We start from the raw sequence: 23492 nt of genomic DNA, 5'->3' as shown, positions 1-23492 counted from the left end.
AACAAGAATTTACTTCCCAGTAACCTTTAAGATTTCCCATTTATTATTTTCATGCCACTGCAACATAGGTGAAACTGTAATACACTGTCAGAAAGCTGAGCCAAGCATCTCTCTGAAGACAAAAAAATGAGAGATTCATAGAATGGTTTAGGTTGGAAGGAAGCCTAAAGATCATCTTCTAGTTTCAAGCCCCCTGTCAAGGGCAGGGACACCTTCTACTACTAGCCCAGCTTGCTCAAAGCCTCATCCAACCTGGCCTTCAACATCTCCAGGGAGGGGGCATCCACGACCTCCCTGGGCAACCTGTGCCAGTGTCTCACCACCCTCACTGCAAAGATTTTCTTCCTATTCTCCAATCTCAATCTGCCCTCCTCAAGCTTCAATCCATTCTCTCATTCTGTCCCTACAAGCCATTGTCAAAAGCCCCTCCCTGGCTTTCTTACCTTTCAGCTACTGAAAGGCTGCTCTAAGATCTCCTCAAAGCCTTCTTTTCTGAACAGTCTCAACCCTCTCGATCTGTGCCCACAGGGGAGCTTCTCCAGCCCTCTGAGCATCTTTCTGGCCTGCTCTGGACCTGCTGCAGTAGCTCCACGTCCCTCTTATGCTGGGGCAGCAGAACTGGAGGCAGTGCTGCAGGTGTGGTCTGAGCAGATTGGAGGGGCATTCTGCCCTCCCTGTGCTGCTGCTCTCCCTGCTTTGGATGCAGCCCAGGGCACAGCTGCCTGCTGAGCTGCCAGTGACCAGTGCTGACTCCTGGTGAGTTTTTCATCCAGTGACACCCTCAAGTCCTCCTTCTCCACACTGCTCTCCAGCCACTCCTCAATCCAGCCTGAATTCATGCTTGAGATTGCCCTGACCCAGGTCTAGGACCTTGCACTTGGCCTTGTTGAACTTCATGAGGCTGGCTTGGGGCCACCTCTCTAGCCTGTGGAAGGATTCCTTCCCTCCAGCATGTCAACTTAAGGAGACAGCTTGGTGTGAGCCTCTTGTTTAAAAAAGGCTCTAATCTTTAACCTCATTGACTTTTTGAGCTTTTCACCAGTCTGTCAGAAAGCAATCAGACATCCCAGTCACCTTTCACAACACCAGTGAGCTGTTTCTTACAGCTTGGTTTTTCTCTCCAAGCCTGCACTGCTTTCAGTTACATTTCACTTCAACCCTAGTAATGCTTTCCAAACTCTTAGCTGGCACTCAGAACAAACTGTGTGCCATGTGGCCTTGTCTGAGCCAGATCACTGGATTAGCAAGATCTTTTCAAATGGCTCTACTCAAGCAATGATTATGCCAAAGGAATCACTGGATGGCAGAACCAGTTTTTCTCAGAGCAGTGTGGGCCATGTAAGGTAAAGAAGAATATGAATATATGATTTATGGCCTGCTGGTATATAATCCCATTAAATAGAAAGCAGCTGTGTATTCAGGAAGTCTAAGGAGAGTACTGCCTTTCTTAGGAGTTCAAATGTAAATCCAGAAGGTCTCTATTGGAAGTGGCAGTGTGGAGTGAGGAGGTCAGCAGCATGCTTAAGAGGTGAGCAAAGGCAATGTGTTCCCTTCTGCTGGGCGTATTCTCCCTCTAGCATGTAACTAGAGCCAAGGGCATGTCTCAGTGACACAACAGACTGGGACTAGATATCATCCTTTGATGCATGCAGAATGAGAGGAGGCTGAATAAATCTTCCACATCTGTAGATTGGGCTAATTTAATACTGAGACTCCAGACCTTGGCTATTCTTCAGCTGCACTCTGCCTGATAATGGGACACTAAGCAGGCACAGTGGATCAAAGTGCTGCTTATTTCCAGTACCCTGACTCCAGAAGAACATCCTTCAGATGATTAAATTAGAGAACTATAGGAAAAATAACAGAAGAGGTCCACAAAAAGCTTCTGCTGACACTTGGAACACATCAGCAGTCAGGAGAGAGCACATAACTTAGAAAGGTAGGCTACAACATACTCTGATCCACCCAGCTTCCACTTATCATAGAATCAAGGAGGTTGGAAGAGACCTTCAAGATGATCCAGTCCAACCTAGCACCAAGCCCTATCCAGTCAACTAGACCATGGCACTAAGTGCTTCATCCAGTATTTTCTTGAACACCCCCAGGGATGGTGACTCCACCACTTCCCTGGGCAGCCCATTCCAATGCCAATCACTCTCTCTGCCAACAACTTCCTCCTAACATCCAGCCTAGACCTCCCCTGGCACTTCATACTCTATTTTTCAGTGGAAACAGTCACCTTCAGTTCACTACAAATTTGATTCCTAAATCCTTTTAAACCAGTTGTCACATTTCACTAACATGGAAGAAATCAATAGTTAAAGCTGGGTTCCAGCAGTTTTCCTGATGGCATATGGACAGCAACAAAAAAGACTTCCTACAGGTCCCCTAATCAAGCACAAAGCAGACAAACATCAGGGAATCTGCATTAGGCAGCTGGTAAATGAATGTTCCCCATATGAACTGGCAGAATTTCTGACACAAAAGCCAATCAACTACAGAACAGGAAATCAACCAGCAGTATTTCTAGTAATCATAAATTACAGGTTTAGACCCATTGACCTCTGAACATATAATCAACTACTCAAGCTAGATGGTCCTTGGGGTCCCTTCCAAGCCTGTCAATTCTAGGACTTTCCTGGGAAAAAGACAGTTTACACAAAGTGGATTTGGTTTGGTTGGGTTTTTGGGTTGTCTGGTTTGCATAGAATCAAGCAGGTTGGCAGAGAGCTCCAAGCTCAGCCAGCCCAAACTAGCACCCAGCCCTGCCCAACCAACCAGACCATGGCACTCAGTGCCCCAGCCAGGCTTGGCTGCAACACCTCCAGCCACAGCCACTCCACCACCTCCCTGGGCAGCCCATTCCAGTGCCAATCACTCTCTCTGACAACAACTTCCTAACAACATCCAGCCTAGACCTGCCCTGCCACAGCTTGGGGCTGTGGCCCCTTCTTCTGCTGCTGCTTGCCTGGCAGCAGAGCCCAACCCCACCTGGCTACAGCCTCCCTGCAGGCAGCTGCAGACAGCAATGAGCTCTGCCCTGAGCCTCCTCTGCTGCAGGCTGCACCCTCCCAGCTCCCTCAGCCTCTCCTCACAGGCTGTGCTCCAGGCCCCTCCCCAGCCTTGCTGCCCTGCTCCAAACACCTTCCAGCACCTCAGCATCTCTCTGCAGTGGAGGAGCCCACAGCTGGACACAGCACTCAAGGTATAGCCTAAGCAGTGCTGAGTACAGGAGCAGAAGAACCTCCCTTGTCCTGTTGGCCACACAATTCCTGATGCAGGCCAGGATGCATGCTTTATTGTTGTTAAATTCTGTTTGGGGTTTTATTTTGGTATGAGGCTTCCATTCGTTTGGTTTTTTTTTTAAACATTTTGTTGTTTGCATTTTTTCCCTTATCCAGATTATCACACTGGAAGAAACCAAAAGGTAGTAGTTAGTGGCATAAATTAGGGTATCAGTATGGAGAAAATATACTAAATCCTTTGTAAAAGAGTACAAGAAATGCAGCCCACATGCCACCCACAAGCAGTTAACCACTTATTGAGCAGCAGGCAATGTGCTGCACTCCATGCACTGCAGCTACATCCACAGACCTCATGTCATTTGGAAATTATGATTTTACAGCTATGGTTCAAACATTTACTGCCAGAGATCCAAAAATTCTACTATCTTGGGCACTTACACAACAAACCTAATGCTGTTTCTACCTATTCTTCTGATTAGAACTGGACCCATGAGGAGTGGCTCAGGAATAGACTCAAGGAGAAGGCCTTGGAGGTGTCAGCTGATGAAAAACTCATCATGAGCTGGAAATGTGCACTTGCAGCCCAGAAGAGAACCATGTCCCAGGCTGCATTCAAAGAAGTGAGAGCACTAAGATTCCTCTACTCTGCTCTTGGGTGCACCCACTTGGGAGTACTGCATCCAGTTCTGGTGCCTCCAGCATAAAAGGGACATGGAACTGCTGGAATAGGTCCAGAGGAGGACAACAAAGATGATCAGAGGGCTGAAAGACCTCTGTAGGGACAGGCTCTGAGAGTTGGGGCTGTTCAGCCTGGAGAAAAGAAGTCTCTGTGGGAATCTTAGAGAAGCCTTCCAGTGCCTGAAGTGGGCTGCAAGAAAGCCAAGAAGGGACTTTTGACAAGGACTGGGAGTGATAGGAAGAGAAGGAATGGATTGAAGCTTGAGGAGGGCACACTGAGTGCAGATTACAAAGAAATTCTTTGCAGTGAGGGTGGTGAGACACTGGCACAGGTCGCCCAGGGACGTTGTGGATGCTCCCTTCCTAGAGGCGTTCAAGGTCAGATTGGATGAGACCCTGAGCAACCTGGTCTAGAGGTCGGTTGTGGTGGAAGGTCCAAATTATGCCTACAACACATATCCATCCCGTGCCCTAAACACCTGCCCAAATACCCATTCCCCCCCCCTCCCCTTCCCGCTTCTTGCCGGGTGGAAGGAACGGGAAAGCAGACAAAAGCTTTGGCGCCTCTCAGTCTCTCACAGACTCCACATTTGGCCTCGTTTTGCGGCTTGCTTTGTTTTGTGACAAACACAGGTCACGACCCCAGGCCTGTGCATCTTCCTTTGCTGGAGCAGTAACTCAGGGTTGCTTCCAGGGCTGGTTTTACCTGTTGCTATTGCTCAAAGGCGCTCGCCAAAATGCTCCAAACCCTGCAAACTGCTTGGGTGCCGCTGCTGCTTTTGCTTTGTTCGCTCCCTGTTCGCCTTACTGCCTCTGTGTGCCACCACACTTTGCACAGCGCCTAAGCGGGGACTTGCCTACGACCGGCAGCCTGACCCTGCCCGATCGAGCCCGAAGACAGGTAACGACCAGCAACGAGTTTCGACACCGGCACTTACCGGCCGCCGTGCCAGCCCGAGGGCAGACCGCCTGCTGTACACAGCACTCAAGCGGACTGCTCGCCGTGCGCAGCGCTCAACCGGACTGCTCCAGCCCGCAAGCCTGGACCCTGCTGTGCCCGGGCGGCTGCTGAGCATCGATGACTGCCTGAGAGCCACGGAAGAACTCTCTCGTGTCCTGAGCCCTCTCAGCCGGTGTGCTCGATCTGGACTCAATCTGCACAGTCCCGTTGCATCATTACAGTACCACAGTATCACCAAGGTTGGAAGAGACCTCACAGATCATCAAGTCCAACTCTTTACCACAGAGCTTAAGGCTAGACCATGGCACCAAGTGCCACGTCCAACCTTGCCTTGAACCGCCCCAGGGACGGCAACTCCACCACCTGGCTTTCACTGTATTTTCTTACACTGGATGCAAAGAGGCAACTGTCAATTTAATGCTCATCTAAATAAGGAATATATCAGACATGCCCCAAACTGCTATGACAGAGAGACAGCAGATGTTAGATGTATGTAAATAGTATCTAGAGGAACACAAACCCTACGAGGAGAGGCTGAGGGAGCTGGGAGGGTGCAGCCTGCAGAAGAGAAGGCTCAGGGCAGAGCTCACTGCTGTCTACAACTACCTAAACGGAGGCTGTAGCCAGGTAGGGTTGGTCTCTGCTGCCAGGCAGCCAGCACCAGAACAAGGGGACACAGCCTGAAGCTGTGCCAGGAGAGGTCTAGGCTGGATGTTGTTAGGAAGTTGTTAGCAGAGAGAGTGATTGGCACTGGAATGGGCTGCCCAGAGAGGCGGTGGAGTGGCTGTGCCTGGAGGTGTTGCAGCCAAGCCTGGCTGGGGCACTTAGTGCCATGGTCTGGGTGGTTGGGCAGGGCTGGGTGCTAGGTTGGGCTGGGGGAGCTTGGAGCTCTCTGCCAGCCTGATTGATTCTACGATTCTGTTTCCCCGTTTGTGCTTTTGGAGTGCAAACATTGAGGCTTTTGACCAGCGAGCAGCCGAACTCTCTTTACTCAACTTGGTAAAGGTTTATGCTTAACCTTTCAGCAGCACTTTGTGCTGCCAGGCTCTCCAGTTGTAAATGTTCCTAAAGACTTCTCTAAATCATTTGACTGTACATAGACATTCTGCAAAACAGTTTTACCAACCACATCATAGAATCTGTGTTAACTGTAAGTAAGTTTGAGGAAGTTTTCTTTGTATAATTCATAAACTATTTGATAATTTCTTTTTCACCAGTCACTCCTAACCCAGATTCAAACTCCTCCTTAACAAAAGGTGTCCCTGCCCATAGCAGGAGCCTTGGAACTAGATGATCTTTAGGAATCTAGGAACCATTCTAGGAATTTGTTATGTAAAATACACCACCTAGCAGCCACAACAGCAATTCAAATGTACCAACTTGGTGCAGAACAGCTTACTTGAATAATAACTTCAGGTACCCACTCACCACCACCTTCACAAGGCATTTTTCAGAGACATCTAAACTGTATTATCATAAAATCATAGAATCAACCAGGTTGGAAGATACCTCCAAGATCATTCAATCCAACCTAGCACCCAGCCCTACCCAGTCATCTACACCATGGCACTAAATGCCTCAGCCAGTCTTTAAATTCTAAGTGGACAAATCATTATGCTACCTGTACTCAGAGTTTTTATCCCCCTCCAAGTCTCCTCATTATTTTCATAACTATTACAGGTAGGACACACTTAAAGTTTTTAGATGGAATTGAGTGTCTCCACTCTCACATTCTGGTTGCAAATAAAAGTTCTGCCTATTTGGACTTAAGCTTCCTGAACTTTATGTTCTTTCCTATAGCTTCTTTCCTGGATGACCTAATTTTGTTCCCACAGCTTTTTCAGTATTAGATACCACCAAATATCTTCTGCCACCACCAAACCTCTGCTTCAAGAGAAGACTGGATGAGGCACTTGGTGTCATGGTCTGGCTGATTGGATAGGGCTGGGTGCTAGGTTGGACTGGATGAGCTTGGAGGTCTCTTCCAACCTGGCTTATTCTATGATCCTATCATTCTTTGTGTTTTAAGTATTGGTAGAGTATTTGGGGATATTTAGGTAGCCTCTCTGCCAAGTATTTTTCACTCCTTTGACCCAAGTCTGTTAGTGATTCTTAAACCCCCTTTGGAAACTGGGATGAGCTGTAGCTTTTGGGATAATTCTTCTACCATTAACTTCAACATTTATTCAATCTTAGTACTATTAATTAGGAAAAGTTAGCAAGCTGCCTTCATACAGTATATTATATAACCACTGACTTTTCCCTGCAATTGGTGCCCTTTAGCACAACCACACCCCTCAATTAAGGTATCACTTTTAAAGTGTTATATTCTTACACTTAGCAATTGGACAAATCAGGAATTATGAACTGCCTACCAGAGCAGGATGATGTTTTGAGTACTCAAAGGAGCAGATGAGATAAGATGTCTGAATCACACCACTTAAAAAATCATTATCTGGACGTTTTAACATGTCAGGAACAGAGGTGATGATTTAACTGTGCTTTGGAATTCTAATTTAAATAAATTACCTGGATGAGTCTGAAGTTTCTCCCAGGTAACTACTAATTTTCAGCTACCAAAACTTCCAGACCTACCTAACAACTTTTAAACACTTACAGGATTTAATAAAAACCCTTTTCTTGTCCCCTTTAAACACTCTGAAAGAAGGTATCATAGAATCAACCAGGTTGGAAGAGAGCTCCAAGATCATCCAGTCCAACCTAGCACCCAGCCCTGTCCAGTCATCTAAACCATGGCACTAAGTGCCTCATCCAGGCTTTTCTTGAACACCTCCAGGCACAGCCACTCCACCACCTCCCTGGGCAGCCCATTCCAGTGCCAATCACTCTCTCTGTGAAGAACTTCCTCCTAACATCCAGCCTATACCTACCCTGGCACAACTTGAGACTGTGTCCTTTTGTTCTGTTGCTGGTTGGAGAAGAGACCAATCCCCATCTGTCTACAACCTCCTTTTGGGTAGTTGTAGACAGCAATGGATACCCAAAATGAGCATTTTAAAACACACAAAAGCTTTCTTTCTAGAGGTGCTGGAAGGTGTTTGGAGCAGGGCAGCAAGGCTGGGGAGGGGCCTGGAGCACAGCCCTGTGAGGAGAGGCTGAGGGAGCTGGGGGGGTGCAGCCTGCAGCAGAGGAGGCTCAGGGCAGAGCTCATTGCTGCCTGCAGCTGCCTGCAGGGAGGCTGTAGCCAGGTGGGGTTGGGCTCTGCTGCCAGGCACCCAGCAACAAAACAAGGGGACACAGTCTCAAGCTGTGCCAGGGCAGGTTCAGGCTGGATGTTGTTAGGAAGTTGTTGTCAGAGAGAGTGATTGGCACTGGAATGGGCTGCCCAGAGAGGTGGTGGAGTGGCCGTGGCTGGAGGTGTTGCAGCCAAGCCTGGCTGGGGCACTTAGTGCCATGGTCTGGTTGACTGGCCAGGGCTGGGTGCTAGGTTGGACTGGGGGAGCTTGGAGCTCTCTGCCAACCTGCCTGATGCTATGATTTTTAATTATTTGTCCATTAAAACACTGCCTCTATGTAGACCCCAGCACCTCACATTGCTGCTTTCAAGGGACACTCAGCTGACACGTAAAGCTCAAGAACTGTGTGATCCTTGACTTGAACAAACCTGTTACAATACCTCTGGCTTGTTTCAAAGTGGATTCCCACTGAGATGTTTGTAACGGATTTGCTGCTAGCAACACAAAGCACTTCAGGGATGTACTCAGTAAAAGCCTTTTAAAGTGTACACACTCAAACTTACTATTCTGAGCAGCAGTGAGCTACCCTGAGAAAAAATTCATAGGTCTGCACAAAAATAGTTGCAAATAGACTGAAAGGGCCTTGAGAGGTCATCCAGTATCTATCTCAGTGCACCAAGGCATGATCAGCTATTCCTACAGCGTTGCTCACAAGATGTCTATGTCTAACCTCTTCTTAAATCTCCAGTAACTGAATTTTCACAATCTATTCCAGTGCTTAACTAAAATAAAAGGCTTTAATAGGATCTGAATTACTGACTTGTGCCCTAACTCCTGAGCTCTGAAGACATGTGGATCCAAAGCACTTACCTAAATCCTGACCTGATTAAAACTTATTATATGTAAGTAGCAGAACGGAGCTATCAGCTTAGGCTTTTCCAGTTGTTCTCTCACAGATACATTCAATATATCTTGCATATATTATGCTAAAAATAGTACACCAAATATTAAAAACTCGTTTTCTGAAGGGGAGGGGAAAAAACTCAACAAAGAGCTAAATATACAAATATATTTTAAGGAAATAAATTTACTGCAAGTATTCCTTTCATATAAAACTTTGTTACCTGCAGTTCCATTAATTCCCCCTAATTTTGCTGTCCCTGGAGGTGTTCAAGAAAAGACTGGATGGGGCACTTAGTGCCATGGTCGAGTTGATTGGATATGGCTAGGTGAGAGGTTGGACTGGATGAGCTTGGAGGTCTCTTCCAACCTGGTTGATTCTAAACTTTATTGGCCAAGGTAATTTACTTCCTCCTTTGCTGAGTCTTAAAAGAAACAGCAGGACATTGGAATTTTCCTCCCTGTAGACAAACAATCTCAGATATAAGCCATTAAAATACAGATCATTTATGGGCAAAGCCAAACTTCCTTAAGTTAATATATTCAAGTAACTTTTACTATGTGAGCCTTCCAGCTCTGAAGCTTCCAACCTGGTTGATTCTATGATACTAAGCCATCCGCACAGAAAGGACATGGACCTGATGGAGTGGATCCAGAGGAAGGCCTCAATGATGATTAGAGAGATAGAACACCTCTGCCACAAGGACAGGCTGAGGGAGCTGGGGCTGTTCAGCCAGGAGAAAAGATGACTCTGGGAAGTCCTAAGAGTGGCCTTCCAGTACCTGAAGGGGGCTTACAGGAAGGCTGCACAGGGACTGTTTGCAAAGACTTGCAGTGATAGAATGAGGGGCAATGGTTTGAGATGAGAGCAGAGCAGGTTTAGACCATGCACCATGAAGTTGGTGGAACACCACAACAGGTTGCCCAGGGAGATAGTTGAGGCCTCATCCCTGGAGATTGTCAAGTCCAGGCTCGATGAGGCTCTGAGCAACCTGATCTAGTGGAGGATGTCCCTGCTTAATACAGGGGAGTTGGACTAGATGAACTTTGGCAGTTCCTTCCAACCCAAACCAGACTGAACACCCCCAGTTCCCTCAGCCTGTCCTTGTGGCAGAGGTGTTCCAGCCCCCTGATCATCTTCATGGCCCTCCTCTGGACCCGCTCCATCAGGTCTACGTCCTTCCTCTGCTGAGGACTGCAGAGCTGTACTCCAGGTAAGGTCTCACCAGAGCAGAGGGCAGGTACACTTCACCTTCCCTGCCTCCTGTAGTTCTAGGCCCACCAAAATGCTGTGTGCCTGCCAGGGCTCCTTCCAAAGGGCACCAGGGTACAAACAAATGAATATCCACCAGGTCCTTCCCCCAAGAGTCGGGGGGCAGCCAGCACGCACAGGAAGGATGTGTGCTGCAGCTCCTTACAATGCAGACACAGGTTTTCAGACAGGAGTTGATTTCTCAGAGTCTCTTTGTATGCCAAAGGATGAAGGTTGAAATTTAATGCTGAAGTCACCTAAAGCATTACCCATTTATGCTCAATTTGTCACCTAGCTATTTCAATAGAGCCTACTAAGAAAAGAGGCTAAGATACCCAGCAGCTTCCAACTCAGGCATTCCAAGGTGATCATACAACAAATGTCAACTGCTAGAACACAGACAAAGGCTCCTTGTTAGATGGAGAAAAGAATTATTTGACATGCAAGTCAAAGTTCTAAGAGTAAACAACTCTGGCAGCCAAAGAGTAATACAAACAACATTCAGCATGGTCTGATTAGATCCTGAAACCACTTCTTGAACCTGCAGGGCAAAGGAGATTTTCTGTTTTCAAAGCTATGTTTTACTGGACATTCAAAACATTTCAAACCAAAACACTATTTCTTCTGTACATATTTAAGTATGTTCTGATGCATTAATGCTTGAGACAGCTGAGACAGGCTGAGGGAGTTGGGGTTGTTCAGTCTGGAGAAGAGAAGGGTCTGAGGAGGCCTAATTGTGGCACTCCAGGGAGGTGGTGGAGTCGCTGTGCCTGGAGGTATTGAAGCCAAGCCTGGATGAGGCACTTAGTGCCATGGTCTGGTTGACTGGCCAGGGCTGGGTGCTAGGTTGGACTGGATGAGCTTGGAGCTCTCTGCCAATCTGGTTGATTCTATGATTCTAAGAGGGCTACAAGAAAGCTGGGGAGGGACATTTTAGGCTATCAGGTAGTGACAGGACTGTGGGGGAATTGATCCAAGCTAGAGGAGAGGAGATTCAGATTAGACACTAAGAAGAAGTTCTTCACCATGAGGTTGCTGAGACACTGAAATATGTTGCCCAGAGAGGTGGTGGAAGCCTCATCCCTGGAAGTCTTTAAAGCCAGGCTAGATGTGGCTGTAGGCAACCTGATCTAGTGTGAGATGTCCCTCCCCATGGAAGAGGGGTTGGAACTGGATGATCCTTGAGGTGTCTTCCAGCCCTGACAATTCTGTGATTCCAAAATTAAATGCTAAATGGTAATTTAAGTAATTAAATGGAACCTCAGAAACTGTGTCAGAAAAGAGACCTAGACAGCAATGATGTGTTTAGAAGACACATGCTATTTTTCACACATTTGAATTGCTTCACTCAAAAAATAAAGTGGGAGGGAAGAAAAAGAAACCATGCAGTACATTTCCTCCAAAATGAGTTAAGTGGAGCATTAAGCATACCACAGGGGGTTCCTTGCATCAAAGGGAACATATGGTAACTGTTACCGATAAGAATGAGCCAGCAGTAACTTTGTGGTTGGGCCACTGGAGTAGGTCTCTGAAAAATCAGAGCTCATCCCCCAGCTCCACAACAGAGCCCATGAAGGATGTTAGATGAAGTCACTAAACTGTTGAGCTTCGTTTTCCCATCTGCTACACAGGCTTTCCCCCCACCCTCTATTTCCAATGTGTGAGACATTTAATTTCCTTTAGAAGAAGGAGAGGATAAGTAGCTCAGTATCATGCTTGCAAGCATACAGCACAACACTTCAGCTGATCTACACTTAAAGATTCCCTCAGGAGATTCTAACTTACTCAGTTTTACTGATTCAAACACAGTATCAGTTAGGGTTGGAAGGGACCACATGAACCAGGCAGTGTCAACCCCCTACCGTGCCCAGGGACACCCTACCCTAGAGCAGGCTGCACACAGCCTCAGCCAGCCTGGCCTCAAACACCTCCAGCCATGGGGCCTCAGCCACCTCCCTGGGCAACCCCTGCCAGGCTCTCACCACTCTCCTGCTCAACAACTTCCTTCTCACCTCCAGCCTCACTCTCCCCACCTCCAGCTTTGCTCCATTCCCCCCACTCCTGACACTCCCTCACAGCCTCAAAAGTCCCTCCCCAGCTTTTTTGGAGCCCCCTTTAGATGCTGGAAGGCCACAAGAAGGTGACCTGGGAGCCTCCTCTGCTCCAGCCTGCACAGCCCCAACTCTTTCAGGCTGTCCTCATAGGAGATATGCTGTAGCTGTCTCAGCATCCTCGTGGCCCTGATTGAATTATTTCACTCTTGAAAGTCACCAGGATTAAAAAAGCAAAGTTCTTACTCTTGCCTGGGGAAAAAAAAACAAACAAACTGTTAAAGTTTCATTATTGCAATATAGCTATAATAGTTGAAAAAAACAAAACCAAACTCTCCTCGAAAAATCAAAGCAAACACCAGACAGTAACACAACCCAGTAAAAACAGTACCTTGAATGAGTTCTTAAAATTCATAGGCCTACCAAGATCCATCAGCTCCTAAAGCTAATATTTCTGATGTGCAGAAACAATTAAACACCCACCTCAGTCTGTGTATCACTGAGAGGCTAAGTCAGGCACTCCAAATGACAAACAATTCCAGTTAGCATGACAGATCATAATCAATTCAAAGACAACAGACATGCCTTTAAACTTGTCAGTCTGCTACATCTACTTGGTTTTAAGATGGCCTAGCAGCAGTGAGAAATTACCTACACTGTAGTGAACACAACAGACACAAGTGAAGGACTGCTGGTGTCATAAAAAAAACAATGGAATGAGTCCAGATGTGAAACTCAGCACCTCACAGAATCATAGAGTCAGTCGGGGTTGGAAGGGAGCACAGGGAGCAGGCAGTGCCAACCCCCCTGCCATGCCCAGGGACACCCTACCCTAGGGCAGGCTGCACACAGCCTCAGCCAGCCTGGCCTCAAACACCTCCAGCCATGGGGCCTCAACCACCTCCCTGGGCAACCCCTGCCAGCCTCTCACCACTCTCCTGCTCAACAACTTCCTCCTCACCTCCAGCCTCACTCTCCCCACCTCCAGCTCTGCTCCATTCCCCCCACTCCTGACACTCCCTCACAGCCTTAAAACTCCCTCCCCAGCTTTTTTGGAGCCCCCTTCAGATGCTGGAAGGCCACAAGAAGGTGACCTGGGAGCCTCCTCTGCTCCAGCCTGCACAGCCCCAACTCTTTCAGGCTGTGCTCACAGCAGAGCTGCTGCAGCCCTCTCAGCATCCTCCTGGCCCTGCTCTGGACACTCTCCAGCATCTCCACAGCCCTCTTGTCCCAGGGGCTCCAGAGCTGGATGCAGGACTCCAGGTGGGGTCTCAGCAGAGTACAGCAGAGGGGGAGAATCCCCTCCCTGGCCCTGCTGGCCACACTTCTGCTGCAGCCCAGGCTCTGCTTGGCTTTCTGGGCTGCAAGTGCACACTGCTGGCTCCTGCTGAGCTTCTCCTCCACCAGCACTCCCAAGTCCCTTCCACGTGTAAATCAAGAGGTGCAGAGCACATCCAATACAGTATGAAGGCAGTGAATTCAGCAGAGCAAAGCTGCTGCCCCCTCCTATCCCACTCATTTGACGGCAGCCCAATCTGTACTGTGTCATGTTGCACAGCTGCATTAACTGAAAATCACAGAGCAGGTAAAATTGTGCCATTAAGGATCTGAAAAACCTGAAGGAAAAAAAAATAGAAACCATACTTAAACATTTTTCATACAGATCATAGAATCACAGAATCAAGCAGGTTGGAAGAGAGCTCCGAGCTCATCCAGTCCAACCTAGCACCCAGCCCTGGCCAATCACTAAGTGCCCCAGCCAGTCTTTTCTTGAACACCTCCAGGGATGGTGCCTCCATCACCTCCCTGGGCAGCCCATTCCAATGCCAATCAATCTCTCTGTGAAGAACTTCCTCCTAACATCCAGCCTATACTTCCCCCAGCACAACTTGAGACTGTGTCCCCTTGTTGTTCTGCTGGTTGTCTGGGAGAAGAGACCAACCCCACCTGGCTACAGCCTCCGTTCAGGTAGTTGTAGACAGCAATGAGGTCACTCCTGAGCCTCCTCTTCTGCAGGCTGCACCCCCCCAGCTCCCTCAGCCTCTCCTCATAGGGATTGTGTTCCTCTAGATACTATTTACATACATCTAACATCTGCTATCTCTCTATCACAGCAGTCTGGGGCATGTCTGGTATATTGCTTATTTAGATGAGAATTAAATTGACAGTTGCCACTTTGCATCCAGTGTAAGAAAATGGAATGCCAAAAATGTGGGAAAAGCCCAGACTGAGAATGCACTCTACTGACAGCAGGTTTGTATGAGAAGTGATGGCCAAGTGCTGCAGAGAGCTTTGCCCACCATGGAGAGAGGATTGACAGTCTTCAAAATCCACATAGACCACTTAGGTGACTCCATTTTATCTTTGAATTGTTTTCCTGTGGTGGCTACAGAAGAAATTACTCTAAACACAGCATTTGTTCCCGTGGAACATAAGTACAACACTGAGTAAATAAACTAGTACAGAATGTAAAGAGATATCACAATGGCAGCAGCCTCGTGGCTTGAAGTGGCAAAGCACCTGATAAATTTCAGATCTCATGCCAGAAGTATCACTGGCAGAGAATGTCATACTGACATCAGAATGGAAGTACAAGGCAAAAATTAGATTATAGAATAGCTGGCTCAGAAGGGATCTCCAAAGGTCATCCAGTCCAACCTCCCTGCAGTCAGCAGGGACATCTTCCACTAGAGCAGCTTGCTCAGAGCCTTGGCCAGCCTGATCTTGAATACCTCCATGGATAGGGCCTCAACTACCTCCCTGGACAAACTGCTGCAGTTTTGCAGCACCCTCATGGCAATGCACTTGTTCCTCACATCCAGTCTCACTCTGCTCTGCTCTCATTTCAAACCGTTGTCCCTGCAGGCCTCTGCAAACAGTCCCTCTGCAGCCTTCCTGTAGCCCCCTTCACATACTGGAAGGCTGCTCTAAGGTTTCCCTGAAGCCTTCTCTTCTCCAGGCTGAACACCCCTACCTCTCTCAGCCTGTCCTTGTAGCAGAGGCATTCCAATCCCTGACTATTTTTGTGGTCCTCCTCTGGAGCTGTTCCATCAGGTCCATGTCCTTCCTGTGCTGAGGACTCCAAAGCAGGACACAGTACTCCAGGTGAGATGTTCCCAGAGCGAAGTGGCAGAATCACATCAGCATAGCTGTTAAATGCTAACAACCCTTGCCTTGTGCAAGGCTCAAGTGATTCTGGATACAGAAGATAAAACAAGCAACTTTGCAAAAGGGGATTGGTGTAATCTATTTAGACACAGAGATGGTCATAGATCCTGTCAAGAGCAGAAAAAACTGAGCATCTCCACAGCCAATTTAGGGCACCTAAAACTCCTAAAGATAGATGACATAAATGCTTCCCAGAAGGTCTAGCAAATGGCATCTCCTTTCAGCTCTTTCAACATCCTGGTGTCCAAATTTTGGCTGCCAGAACTGTAATCCTTCTCCTCCCGTCAACATTAACACGCATAGATGGGAGGACAGATCAAAGGATCAGGCTAGTGATTCAGGCATTCAAATGCAAACTCAGATCATCAATACTTAATTTACTTGGCAGCTTGGAATAAAAGGCACATTTTCACCATGAAAAATAAGCCCATGCTTGTTACAAAGCTGGAGTAGACCTTGAGTCAATAAAAGGAAGCAGTATTGTACAGGGTACTCTAAAACCCAGAAGAAAACAAACCCACACATTATGCTATAAAGAGAAATTAGCTTTTAAACAGTGCAACAACTTTACACACTGAGAAAGCTGTTAAGAGATCCACTGTGGACCATTCACTTGTTTGTGCCTGCAGAAGCATGAGTCCTACAAGTGATGTCTGAAAAGTATAAATTCATATTTTATCCAATAAAAAACAACAAACACCATTATTTCCTACCAAAGACCACATGCTATGGAGCTGCTCTCCTGTACACCTAACCATGAGCAGCTGCCAGGTGAAAGGCCTGGGGAACAAACCCTATGAGGAGAGGCTGAGGGAGCTGGGGTGTGCCACCTGCAGCAGAGGAGGCTCAGGGCAGAGCTCATTGCTGCCTGCAGCTGCCTGCAGGGAGGCTGTAGCCAGGTGGGGTTAGGCTTTGATGCCAGGCAGCCAGCAACAGAACAAGGGGACACAGTCTCAAGCTGTGCCAGGGCAGGTCTAGGCTGGATGTTGTTAGGAAGTTGTTGTCAGAGAGAGTGATTGGCACTGGAATGGGCTGCCCAGGGAAGTGGTGGAGTGGCCGTGGCTGGAGGTGTTGCAGCCAAGCCTGGCTGGGGCACTTAGTGCCATGGTCTGGTTGGTTGGGCAGGGCTGGGTGAGCTTGGAGCTCTCTTCCAACCTGGCTGATTCTATGACTATACCAGCTCCCAAAGTAATTCTGGTTAAAGGTATTCTACTCCTCCTCCTGAATTTGCTCTCACACAACAAATCACCCCCTCCGCAGGATCACCATAAAACCAAAACACAGGACTGCACTGGGAAGCAAATTAAAAAGAAACTAAAATCCAATTAAAAACTCAACGAGCTGTTAAGACAAGGAAAGTGTCTGAGATAAGTTTTCAAGTGCAATAATTTGCAATTCCAGCAAATTGCTGTGTGGATAAGACAGCACTGCAGGAACTGTGCCAGTCCATTTGAGAGCTTAGCACAAATTCTTTACCTCACCCAGTATTATAGCTGAAGACATCATTACTATCAAACTATGACTGAAACCACAATGACTTTCCAGGTGGATGAAAAAGTAGTTTTGCCCAAGGATACTCTTGCAGGATAGGGTCTGTAATTAGGATAGTGCTATGCTACATATAAACACAGCTCAAGCAAACTGGAAACATAAGTTATGTATTTAGGTCACTTGCCTATGTATTTGACTTCAATGTTTTAACTGAACTATTTTTCCTTAAAGACTCATTTCAGGCAAACAACCTTTTTTCTAAGCCCACCTTTTTCTCTTTGAGAGGTCACCTGAGAAGCTGTTACAGGTGCAGCCTAGCACCTCAAGAAGTGAGGATTTATTCTAGACTAGAGCCTTAGAGCACAAACCTGTCAGTCCAGTGCTGCTTCATGTTTTGATAGTGGTCCTAGAAAAAATGTTTGTAATGAACTGCTATAGACTCATGTCAGTGTAAGTTTAGGAGAAGGCAAAATACAAATTATGTCTGACACACACTAAAACAAGCAACAAAGTACACTTAGTTATGCACATCCATGTATTTTAAGTAACTCACTTTTACTACCTTTCCAGCACATGTATCATTATTGAAGTTACACAGACTACATTCAGTGCAGGTGGAAAACTTCAGTAACATTTAGAATCTTTTCTCTAAATTACTATTCTAAGTGGCCTTGCAGAAACATCTACCCTAGGACCTTCTCCCTCACCTCCAAGCATCACACCAGTATTACAGTTCACTAAATCACTATTCTAAGTGGTCTTGCAGAAACATCTACCCTAGGACCTTCTCCCTCACCTCCAAGCATCACATTGCTATTATAGTTCACTAAATCACTAGTCTAAGTGGTCTTGCAGAAACATCTACCCTAGGACCTTCTCCTTCACCTCCAAGCATCACATTGCTATTATAGTTCACTAAATCACTAGTCTAAGTGGTCTTGCAGAAACATCTACCCTAGGACCTTCTCCTTCACCTCCAAGCATCACATTGCTATTATAGTTCACTAAGTCACTAGTCTAAGTGGTCTTGCAAAAACATCTACCTTAGGACCTTCTCCCTCACCTCCAAGCATCACACCACTATTATAGTTCACTAAATCACTAGTCTAAGTGGTCTTGCAGAAACATCTGCCCTAGGACCTTCTCCCTCACCTCCAAGCATCACACCACTATTACAGTTCACTAAATCACTATTCTAAGAGGTCTTGCAGAAACATCTGCCCTAGGACCTTCTCCCTCACCTCCAAGCATCACACCACTATTATAGTTCACTAAATCACTAGTCTAAGTGGTCTTGCAGAAACATCTGCCCTAGGACCTTCTCCCTCACCTCCAAGCATCACACCACTATTATAGTTCACTAAATCACTAGTCTAAGTGGTCTTGCAGAAACATCTGCCCTAGGACCTTCTCCCTCACCTCCAAGCATCACACTGCTATTATAGTTCACTAAGATCATCACTTCAGAAGGCAGCGAGTAACCGGCAAAAGCTTAAAAGACAGATCTGCCTGCCAAATCATAGCTGCAGATTCTTCTGACCTCCAGACATGCAGTCACTTTAAGCAAAAGGAAGACAAGACAAACATCAAAAGGACAGATACTTCACGTACTGCACAAACTTCACACTGCTCTCTCTTTGCTCCACTCACTAAAGACGAAGTCCTAACCTCACGTCTGATTGTTGAGAGCTGGCCTGAGTCCATACCTCTCAAGATCAGCATCACTTGAAGCAGCCTGGCTGCCCACCAGCTGGAGCAGACTCAGGCAGGAGCTGCGCTGTCAGAGGAAGCTATCCTACTTCAGACGGGAGTCTAGCCGCGAACTAGCACATGCACTGCGGGCTACTAGAGAATCACGAAGCGAGCACAACTGACTGTGTGGGAGTAGTGTTTACACGGATCCAGACCAACACAGTAGTACACTGCAGGGGGAAAAAATGAAAATATCCGAAGGCATCTATGGCCTGGGTGGTTTTAGCTTCCAGCCACCCTCACTGTGCCAGCCTGGGAAGGCTGACAGGCGTCCTGCCGAGCCACACGAACTCCCCGCGACCGGCAGCGCCAAACGACACTGCGCCGCATCTCGGGGACGTTCCCATATACGCCGCCAAGCACAAAGCTTTACCCATGCGAAACATCCCTGCGGTTTCCCAAACGCTTGCGAAACTGCGGAGACAACCCCATCCTGCTTAGATAAGGGGGCCGTGGCACCCGGGCGGGGACGGCTCTCGGCCGCCGCAGAGGCAGAAGCGGCAGCAAGGCGAGGGCAGCGGGCAAGGTGAGGGCAGGCCCCGGCCCTCACGGGCCCCCGCCCAGGTCGCGCTTGTGGAGGCGGCGGGGCCGGCCCGGGAAGGCAAACTCGCTGCGGACAGTAACCAGACACCGCGCCGGAACAAAAGCGCCCGAGTCGGCCGCCACCGTAGGAGCAGGTTACTCCCTGCCGAGGAAGGGGCGGAAGGGGAGGGAGCGAGCCGGGAGCAGCCCGGTCCCGTGTAACACGCCCCAGGCTCCGGCGCGGGGGAGTCCCGGCCGGTCCGGGCCATGAGTCAGTGCCTCGCAGAGGAAGCGGCGCCCAAGGGACAGCTGGGCGGCAGGCGCCAGCCCTCATCCTCCGCTGCCCGACCGAGCCGCTCAAGGGCTCAGTGCTCCGTTGCGCCTCGTCTCTCGCCGGGCCGCTGCCCTCCGTCCGTCCCCGTCCCCCCCCCCCCCCCCCGCCTGCAGTGGCGGGGGCTCAAGGAAGCTCTGCCCGTCCCTTGCGCGCCGCAGTTAGTGGGAGCTCAGGTCTCGTCCCCTCCTCACAACTTTTCCCACACCACCCCTCACCCGCCCCGTACCTCAGTGCTGCTCTCGGCTGTGTTCTCTACAGCCATCTTCTGCCAAGGGTCCGCCAGCTGCGCCAGGGGCATCTTCCCCGCTCGGCTCCCGCAGCCTCTGCGCTCCGCTTTCCCGCACCCCGGCGGCGAGGCGGGGGCGGCGAGGCAGGCAACGCGCACCTCCGGCGGGCGCAGGACACCCCGACTGGCTCTAGCAGCGGCTCCTGCGGCGACTGCCGTCCGCTGCCGCCGGGCGGCCGTCCCTCCCTCACCCCCTCCCGCTGCCAGGCGGGGCCGCGCTTCCGCCCTCCCCCGGGCCGCCGCTCGGACGCGGCTTCCGCTCACAACATGGCGCCGGGGCCGTACCTGCCGGGCTGACGGCGCCTGCGCGCCCCTCCGCCGGGCGGGCTCACCGCGGCTCCGGCCCTCACCTCCCGCAGGTGCCGAGCGGGGCGGGGCGAGGCGAGGCGGCGAGCGGAGGCGGGCGGTGCGCCTGGCTTGAGCCGCTTAGCGGGAGGTGGCAGCCGAGCACGGCGGAGCGCGGGCGAAAAGGCAGGACCCGGTCAGTCCCAGGCCACCCCTAGCCGCCGAGCGAGAGAAGCTTCTCGGTGACCGTGGGCGAGCGGGCCGGTCGGGACTTGCGGTGGCGAGGTCCGTCACCGCTCATGGGCCTCGGCCAGTGTTGCCCTGCGGGGCAGCGGCGCGCAGGCCTGCCGCGTTGGAGGGCGGCCGCGCCTGAGGCGGGATCCTGCGCGGGAAGCGCCCCTGTGGGGCTTCGCCCTCAGCGCTTGGCCCTGCCAGCTGCGCTCAGGCCGGCCGCAAGCCGGAGGGCTGCGAGGGACACACAGGGCAGGCAGGCCCTGGCCCGGGGCTGCCGCTGCTGGGCCGGAGCAGCTGTGAGGAGTGGGAGCGGCGAAAAGTTTGATAGTGGATGGAGAGGTGAGTGAAGAAGAGGCAGCGTCGTGCAGAATATCGTTGGGCGAAGAGGGAAAGGGATTAAGATGTAGGAGTTTAGGTTTATGCCGTACCGTTTGCCCAGCGCTCAGACTGTGTGAGGGATAGTTGCCTCCAAGTGGGAAAGTCACACTTCTGTGGGCCAGGAGAGGCAAAGATCCAGCTAGGAATAAAACCCTGCAGTCAGCCCTCCTGCTTTTTCCTCTTCAGCTGCCAGCTGGGACAACAAACAGCTAACTTCAGTATACACTGAAATCACCAACGGCTGGAGGCTTACATGGTTCTCTTAAACGTCAAGCACTGCAATAAACAGCCACCTCTTTGCCCTCTCAGATCATAGAATCATAGAATCAACCAGGTTGGAAGAGACCTCCAAGATCATCCAGGCCAACCTAGCATCCAGTCCTATCCAATCAACCAGACCATGGCACTAAGTGCCTCATCCAGGCTTTTCTTGAACACCCCCAGGGACGGTGCCTCCACCACCTCCCTGGGCAGCCCATTCCAATGCCAATCACTCTCTCTGTGAAGAACTTCCTCCTAACATCCAGCCTATACCTGCCCTGGCACAGCTTGAGACTGTGTCCCCTTGTTCTATTGCTGGTTGCCTGGGAGAAGAGGCCACCCCCACCTGGCTACAGCCTCCCTGCAGGTAGTTGTAGACAGCAATGAGCTCTGCCCTGAGTTTCTTCTGCTGCAGGCTGCACACCCCCAGCTCCCTCAGCCTCTCCTCATAGGATTTGTGCTCCAGGCCCCTCACCAGCTTTGTTGCCCTTCTCTGGACATGTTCCAGCACCTCAACATCTTTCTTGAATTGAGGGGCCCAGAACTGGACACAGTACTCAAGGTGTGGCCTGACCAGTGCTGAGTACAGGGGAAGAATAACCTCCCTTGTCCTACTGGCCACACTGTTCCTGATGCAGGCCAGGATGCCATTGGCTCTCTTGGCCACCTGGGCACACTGCTGGCTCATCTTCAGCTTGCTATCTATCAGTACCCCCAGGTCCCTTTCCTCCTGGCTGCTCTCAGCCACTCAGTCCCCAGCCTATAGCACTGCTTGGGGTTGTTGGGCCGAAGTGCAGAACCCTGCACTTGGCCTTGTTAAATCTCATCCCATTGGCCTCTGCCCACCCATCCAGCCTGTCCAGGTCCCTCTGCAGGGCTCTCCTACCTTCCAACAGATCCACACCTGCTCCTAGCTTGGTGTCATCTGCTTTGGCTGAGGCAGAAGAATCCACGAACCAGCAACTAAAGATGGGTACTGCTGTCAGACAGCTTGTCCAAGCTAAATGCTTCACAATGGTGTCTGAGAGGCCACTTCAATAGCTCCCTGGCCCCCATTCCACCCCCTGCAAGCATGTCTAGGCTTTGTGCTTTGGTTCACTCTTCATAGAAGTTAACATGCCTTAAATATTTGGAGGCTTTTGGGCGGTGGGAGGAAAGGCAAGAGTGCTGGTAATTAAAAATGCATGTGTGTGTGTGTGTGCACACAAACTTTATCTGCTTCTGTTTCTGCTGGATAGCGTTTTTGATCCTGCTTTATTTTCATGTGAGCAGAAATAACCTGTCTACAAAGGGGTGGACACAATGAATCAGGCTTCAGCTGGTGCTGCAGAGACTTCCATATCTGGAGTAAAAGGTCGTGGCTGAATGATTACTTGAAGTCATCACCAGTGCCAAGAGAAGCAGCTGTGCCCTCCCCTTGCAGAATGCTGTTTGCTCTGGCCCTTGCATCAGCCTCTCTTTTGACGTGGTGCAATTGCTCGTGCTGCCACGTGGTGAGTTAGACTGAGGAGTAGTAACTCTTTTCATCTTCTGTTGTCCTCAACGAGAAAAAAAACCCGACCAAAAACTCTGCCGGAGAGTAAAGGAGTGAAGAGAGGTTGAAAATGCTTCCTTCTAAAATAGGATCAATTTGCAAAACTAATTGTTGGTATGAAATTTAGAACAGGGTGATAGAAAACAAATCATTCAGCAGGACTTGTCAGCCTTTATGCTTCTTAGCATAATGTTGATAGTAAGGAATAGGGTTTTTTAGTGGCTTTATCAGCACAGTGTCCCTTCAGTCTCAAACTAGCTGCTGGAATGCTGAGAAGAAAACTCATGTTCGCAGCAGTTAGTTGTACATTGTGAGCTTGACACTTAAAAAACCCCAAACAATCCTTGAGTTCATATAAAAATTCATTGTGATTTTTTTTTCCCTTCCATGCCCCTGGAATTATCAGTTTCTGTTCCCTGACATGGATGATTCACTTCCCCTTATCAAAACTCATTCATTTGTGCCTGCAACAAAAAGAACAGAGTCAGGGAGGTGCATGCTCTACTGGGAGCTGTCCCTGCCTATGGCAGAGGGTTGGAGATGGATGATCCTTGAGGTCTTTTCCAACCTAGATCATTCTATGCAAAGTTCAAATGAAGCCTTCTATGCTCTAGTGTGTATCTCTTGCCCCTATCTGAGATGTGCTCTCATGGAGAACCTGAGCAGCTGAAAGGTGGCAACCACAACAAGATTAAAACAAAGCCTAAATCCAAACTTGGATTTAACATGGTTCAAGCAATCTTTTATTCAGAGGACTTCCTCTAAATAATAAAATCTATCATCTTCTCTTTCATTATTCAGGGGGCTGAGTATTATCACATCACACATTTAAGTTTTACAAAGGAGTGAGCTGCATCAGCATTTTCACAAGAGCATACTTCAGGGCAAGAAAATTGTCTGAAATTGTCACCATGGGGAAAAGAAACATCAATTAATCTGTGGAAAATGCCAGGATTTCTGACT

At 49.2% G+C, this 23492-nt stretch overlaps 1 protein-coding gene across 2 annotated transcripts in view; it reads right to left on the bottom strand.

The window, feature by feature from the left end:
* RPS6KA3 (ribosomal protein S6 kinase A3) overlaps nucleotides 1-20027 on the bottom strand; it is a 97792-nt gene extending 77765 nt beyond the window's left edge. The window contains exon 1 of one of the 2 annotated variants that reach the window (XM_064152032.1): nucleotides 19778-20027. In XM_064152032.1, coding sequence (XP_064008102.1) covers nucleotides 19778-19849 — 72 coding nt within the window. In that variant the 5' untranslated portion in view covers nucleotides 19850-20027. The remainder of the gene's footprint in view (nucleotides 1-19777) is intronic. The other variant, XM_064152028.1, reaches the window with a different exon arrangement.
* Between the last annotated feature and the right edge of the window lie 3465 nt (nucleotides 20028-23492).

The sequence above is a fragment of the Pogoniulus pusillus genome, chromosome 12 (assembly GCF_015220805.1).
Source record: "Pogoniulus pusillus isolate bPogPus1 chromosome 12, bPogPus1.pri, whole genome shotgun sequence".
NCBI classification, from domain to species: domain Eukaryota; kingdom Metazoa; phylum Chordata; class Aves; order Piciformes; family Lybiidae; genus Pogoniulus; species Pogoniulus pusillus.
The sequence above is the reverse complement of the archived record's forward strand: the minus strand, read 5'-3'. Positions and strand labels throughout refer to the sequence as shown.